The 6,497-nt window shown below is 36.3% G+C and overlaps 1 protein-coding gene across 3 annotated transcripts in view; it reads left to right on the top strand.

The window, feature by feature from the left end:
- The first annotated feature begins 3,899 nt into the window (after nucleotides 1-3,899).
- LOC107716470 (interferon regulatory factor 8-like) overlaps nucleotides 3,900-6,497 on the top strand; it is a 9,840-nt gene continuing 7,242 nt past the window's right edge. The window contains exons 1-3 of one of the 3 annotated variants that reach the window (XM_016522935.1): nucleotides 3,929-3,963; nucleotides 5,780-5,945; nucleotides 6,320-6,376. In XM_016522935.1, the coding sequence (XP_016378421.1) occupies nucleotides 6,320-6,376 (57 nt within the window). In that variant the 5' untranslated portion in view covers nucleotides 3,929-3,963; nucleotides 5,780-5,945. Of the gene's footprint in view, nucleotides 3,964-5,779; nucleotides 5,946-6,319; nucleotides 6,377-6,497 lie in introns of all 3 variants that reach the window. The other 2 variants (XM_016522934.1, XM_016522936.1) reach the window with 2 other exon arrangements.

Below are 6,497 nucleotides of genomic sequence, written 5' to 3'. Positions count from 1 at the left end.
CTTATTGTAATCAACAATTTTTTGTTACTCCATTTCCAAAGATAGACTTTTTACATAATCAGAATAAACATTTTTGCATTTTCAGTTGTAACACCAAATGGTTATAGGCCTAAATCTAAAATATATATAAGAAATATAAATAGAAAGTGAATTCATGTGCTCATTAATAGGCTTCCCCAAATTTTGACCATCTCTGTGAATTTTCCTGCATATTGTGATTATATATCACATGCCTTTAAAAGAATTAACTTTTTTCCCCATGATAATTTCCCATCATAATATTGTTCAAACAAGACTATGTTCTACTGTAATGTTTCAATACACCACAAACCATATTAAAAATGTATCCTCAAAAATCCTGTGTTCCAAATCCAAATCCAGTGCATATTCCAGTATGACAAATTTAAGGTGCATAAAGTGAATTCATGTGCTCATTAATAGGCTTCCCCAAATTTTGACCATCTCTGTGACTTTTCCTGCATATTGTGATTATATATCACATGCCTTTAAAGAATGTACTTTTTTCCCCATGATAATTTCCCATCACAATACTGTTCAAACAAGACTATGTTCTACTGTAATGTCGCAATACACCACAAACCATATTAAAAATGTATCCTCAAAAAATCCTGTGTTTCCAGTGCATATTCCAGTATGACAAATTTAAGGTGCATTTGGTAGTTTCACTCTTATGGTTTAGTTTGAGTATTTCTTGTTCCTGTGTTTATTTCCTGTCTTCCTTAGCTGTGTTCTGAATCGCCCCCTATACCCTCAATCACTATTCCCTACATTAGTCCACTAATAGTCCAATTGAAGAAGTCAATTAAAATGAGTGAGCAAATTTGGTCACTGAGTGCGCTGGCTGCCGCTTTTGCATACTGTAATTTTCATTCATTCGGTACTACCCTCACTCTCATAGAGTACTATGGGCATTCTCTAGCCGTTGAGTTGTACACTCACTATTGCGATGCATTATGGGATTGAATGAGTGAACTCGAGTATGTCCACTATGGTTTCGATCACCACTACAATGGCTGTCCCCTCAAATAATGCCCTATTTAAGGGTATAGGGGTGATTTCAGACACAGTTTCCTTGCATTTTCCAGAGCTGCCCATCATGCACAAAAGTTATGTACAAAAACACAAAAGTGTATTTATTACATTTTCTTGATTGTAGTTTCAGCACTACAAAACATTTCACATTGCAGTTTAAACAACACTTCTCACGCATACACAGTTTGAGAGGTTAGAAGGCCACATTATAGAAATGATTTCATATAGATACATAAAATTCAGATATAGAAAATTCATAAATAGACCAACTGTAATTTCAATTATTTATTGTTGTGTTCTTCTGTTATCTCATGAAGCTTTAAAACTGGGTCTTTTTTTGTCTGTTTCAGTGTAAAAAAGCAAACACATGGTCTTGAAAAATGTAATGAAAAACATTGAGTGCTTCAACGTGTGATTCAGGAGTTTTAGGAATTGAGAGCAAGTAGATAAAGAGGAGGGTGATGAAGGAAAAAAACAAGAGACCGAGAGCAATGGTGACTTGCAAGAGCGAATCGCCCAGTTGTTTGAGAGTGTGAGCGAGAGCTGTAATGAGCTGTGTCTCATTTCTTGAGTCATCAAGGTTGTCTTATTTTAGAAAAGAAACCATTACATTCCAAAGTAAGAATGAAACTACAGTTATTATGCCTCACAGGGAATAACAGTCGATACTGGCTACATTGCACTTTGAAAGGTCCTTAAGCACTTCCCCTCGGGGTAATACCTGTCACCATTTTGAAGTGTGTTCCACTTTGTCAAGTGTATGAGGGAGATTTATATGGAGAGACCATTGACCCCTTTATTTTGACCAAGGGAGCGAGTCTACTTATAAAACTCAGGCAGGTCCATATACCACAAAACATCATAATTGTGACGTGACAGAAGGTCGCACATACCTAGGACACAGCCTTCGAAATGAGACACAGCTACGGTGTCTTCGCCATCTTCACCAGCTTTGAGAAGAGATTCATTTGGTTCCAAAAGCGTGATGAAAACCAACAACGGCATACCAAACCCACACACAAACAGGTTGTGTTCAAAACCCAGAGAAGAAAGAACACAGCTTGGTAAACCACAATAAAGATGAGGGCCAAAGACTGTAAACACATGGTAGGGTGGCACAGAAACAAGACTTGACACCAAACAAAGGAGACAGAAGTATTTGAATAAGCATTTTATTTATTTTATCATTTGCATGTTTTTGCAAGATTAAATTCGACATGAAATGGAAGTTGTGATTGTTTATCTTTCCTATTGTGATATCCAAGTGAAATGCTACTTTAATGAGATAAAAATGTAGAGCGGGACTTGGCTGATTCTAGCCTGTCATTTGCTATTTTGCTGTGTGTCCCTGGACTGGATTGCATTATTTTCCCTGACAAATAGTTTGCCAAGCCTAAATGTATCAATTTACTATTAGAATCTCATCCTGAGTTCGTTGTGAACAACTAGATTTTTCAAAAAATTATTAATAAATAATTTCCCTCTAATATTATTATTCCCACACAGAAATATGTTAATAAATTATTACATTCCATTTGGATGTGTGTGTGTGTGTATTGTTTATGAGGACACAAATGTGTATAATGACATGGGTACTACAACGTAAACATGGTTTATGAGGACACTTCCTGTGTCCCCGTAAAACAAACGGCTTAAAAAACATACAAAACAGTGTTTTATGAAATTCAAAAATTGCCAGTAGTTTTCTGTAAGGGGTAGGTTTAGGTGTAGGGTTGGTGTAGGGCGATAGAACATACAGTTTGTACAGTATAAAATTATTACGCCTATATGGAGAGTCCCCGTAAACCACAAATGTAAGTGTGTGTGTGTGTGTGTGTGTGTGTGTGTCCAAATGAATGTCCCCACAAGGATAGTAAAACCTTTTTCTGCAGGCTGATCCCCACAAGGGGGAAAAAAATTATTAAAAATAGTAATTGATGTTTATCTGAAAGTGTAACAGTGCAAACAGGTTTTCTGTAAGGGTTAGGTTTAGGTTTGGTTTAGGGGATAGGAAATATCGTTTGGTCAGTATAGAAGTCTATGGAAAATCCCCACAATTCACAGAAACAAACGTGTGTGTGTGTGTGTGTGTGTCTGTGTGTGTGTGTACTATGATGACACTATTATTGTCAAAATACTATAGGTTCAAAAATATCAAAACTGTAACAACAAGTAGGCTATAAAAATAGTGTTTCAGTTGAGACTTTACATTCTCGTTTTAACTTTTATTTTTACTTCTTTTTTTCTACTACATACTGTGGACAATGCATCACATTTAACACAGTATGAACACATTTCTACAGTCTATCAGGGTTTTTTGCCTTCTGGAGGCTTAAATGAGAGCTGCGTGATATCACGTGATTTCTGGGAAGTAGCTCTTTTGTTGAAATGGTTGAAACTGGCAGAAGGGAAATTGGCTGGATGAAAGTACCAACGTGGGAGGGGTTTATCGTCCCGTTTATCGTTAATGTATTTGCTATGTTATGATGGCTCAGTAAAGATGTCACATAACACCTACTCATGTTGCAGTAAATGACAAACATTATTAGCTGAAAGTGGCGTAGTTCACGGAGTGGGCTGTAGAAACGTCACGTGGTAGTTAAGACTTTTCTCAATTTTATTTTCTTAAAATTATTTTACTGTAAACGTTGCCAATGTTTGTATAGAATGCCTTGGATTTGTGCATATATATTTACATATTTCATAAACCATTTAATAATTCAAAAATATGCTATATTTTCCAAAGAAAATAATTCTTCGGCGCTGTGAGCCGCCGAGCGCCCCCTCCAGATGTAAGTGGTATTTATATATTGAACCGCTTCGGTCGCTCCACTGCTTTGCTTTCAGGAGTTTATTGTGAACGGACTGTGATCTCCAGAACGGCTGACAGTACACAGGACCGAAACTAAGGTAATCGAAACTACAAACAAACTACATTAGGATTTTTACAACGTTTAAACAAAAATACTGTTTTATTTATCTATTATGCTACATTGATTTGGAGAGAATGATTTTAGAAGAAATCGTTGAAATTATTAAATACCTTACTATTTGATTTTCACTCTTACGAGTTTTTAGTAGATAATTGAAGATTGTTTGAAGTAGATCATTAAATTGTAAGATTTACAAAACGTACTGTGACGGTTCCTTGGTATAGACCAGGGGTAGGCAAGTTCGGTCCTAGAGAGCCGCAGTCCTGCAGAGTTCAGCTCCAACCCTAATCAAACACACCTGAACAAGCTGTCTTCAGTATTACTAAGGCTGTAGGCAGGTGATTGTGCGTTTTGCCCTTACTCACCCAAACTTGTCAACAAGGCTACTTTGTGTGAATATGAGTTCCTTAGCAAGTATTTGTGAATCACAGGTGTTTTATATATGAGATGAGGACATGACTGCAGCCAGCAATGAGGCCCAAACCAGCACATCCACTGCAAGAAGGGTTCAGCTTTTTAATTTTACTTAACATTATTTTATTTATCCATCATACTGAAGATACCTTTTTGAAAGATATTGTTTTTTGTTTGTTTGTTTTGGTTTGTAATTTTGAGGTGTTCAGTTTTATTGTGGTTTTAGAAAATAAACATGATTGCTCTCCTCACAAATCAACTCTTTCTTGTTTTTGTTTCATGCTCTCTGTGCCTTGCCCTGGACTTTTATGTCACTTCCTGTCTCCCGTGGTGTTTGTAGTCAGTTTGTAGTCCGTTTGTTCATTGGTTCCCCTTGATTAGTCTCCCCAGGTGTGTCTTATCTTGTTAAGCTTGTTAACCCCCTGTGTGTATATAGCCCTAGTTTTTCTTTAGTTCCTTATGAGTTGTTGAATGTAATGGTTGTCTGTTTGCCAGTCATGCTGTTCTTTGTTCCCTTTGGTTTTTACCTTATTGTTTGTTCTAGTTTTTCCATGAAATACCAGCACATAGATCCTTGCCTCTGCCTGTTTTCCGCAGCTTCTCCACAACGTTACAGTTTTTCACTGGAATGTCTCTTTGACTAGTGCATCTTTGAGCCTATATTTAGTATAAGTAAAATACTTAAGTACTGTTAAAATCAGATACTCCAAGACTTTTACTCAAGTTGTTTTGGAATTGGTGACTTGTAACATGTAGTGGAGTAATTTTCACTGTAAGGTATCTGTACTTTTACTCAAGTATGGTTTTTAGGTACTCCTTACCCCTCTGCAAACGTCCTCTTTCCCCAGCTTCTCCACAATGTTACAGTTTTTGACTGGCATGTCTCTTTGACTAGTGCATTTTTGAGCCTATATTTAGTATAAGTAAAATACTTAAGTACTGTTGAAATCAAATACTCTAAGACTTTTACTCAAGTTGTTTTGGAATTGGTGACTTGTAACGTGTAGTGGAGTAATTTTCACTGTAAGGTATCTGTACTTTTACTCAAGTATGGTTTTTAGGTACTCTTTACACCTCTACTTAGGGCACTACCAAGGGGGCACCAGGATGCGATTCCTATCGTGGGTGATTACCACAATAAATTAAAATATTTAATAATCTTCTAGAGTCAAAATAATATTTAATAAGCTGTGCGTAATTACAATTGAGAAATGTTTTTATCAAGTGCTTGCTTACAAAGAACTCTTACTTGACCCCGTTGTTCCTATAAGCCCAAAAATCTTTGAACCACATAAAAAATAAATAACTGAATTCATTGTGCTCAGAATACATCCGTTAATTCAAAAACTTTACTCATTTACTTTCTCTTCTTTGTGGAGACAAAATGGGCAAAAATAACTGGCTGTATGATCTAAAAATAAGAGAAGTCTCTCAAACTGCTGCACTGAAAAAGAAAATGGAGTTGAGAACCTGAGGCAGAGTGAAAGAAAGAGTCCTGATAGATGTCCAGCCAGAGAAAACATAGAGATTGTGGACTTTCATAAGGTAAGACAAAAGAACAGGTTAAAGGGACCATGGCCAGATAAAAAAAAAAACACCCAGATCAAAAGTTTAGACTGATCAGTATGTTTGGTTACTGCTGAATCGGTGCTGGAAATGTCAAACATTAGAACTATGATCCACTTTCGTTCCAGTTTGATTAGCAGTTCTTTAATTAGTTTGGCTGACTAATCAAAAAACAATTTATCAAAATTAGAGTATGTATTCATTTTACATTTAAATACATCAAAAACATGGTACTTTTAGGTACTTTTTATTAGTGAATTTGTAATAATTACTCACTTCCATGAACTGTCAATGTATGATACGCCTGACTTTCTAAAGACAAATCAGCAGCTGAAAATCAATGTGTTTTTCAGATGGCATCTGGAAGGATTCGTTCCACACGTCGCCTGCGTTCCTGGATAGTGGAACAGGTGTGTGTGTGTGTGTGTGTGTGTGTGTGTGTGCGTGTTTTTGTGACAAATCAGGACATAAATTTGTATAATGACAAAGGTATGACATAGGTATTACAAGGAGAAGGTGACTTTTCAGGAC

This window comes from Sinocyclocheilus rhinocerous, unplaced genomic scaffold (assembly GCF_001515625.1).
Source record: "Sinocyclocheilus rhinocerous isolate Xijiao unplaced genomic scaffold, SAMN03320098_v1.1 scaffold419, whole genome shotgun sequence".
In the NCBI taxonomy this organism is placed as follows: Eukaryota; Metazoa; Chordata; class Actinopteri; order Cypriniformes; family Cyprinidae; genus Sinocyclocheilus; species Sinocyclocheilus rhinocerous.
This window is presented reverse-complemented; position numbering and strand designations above follow the sequence as displayed.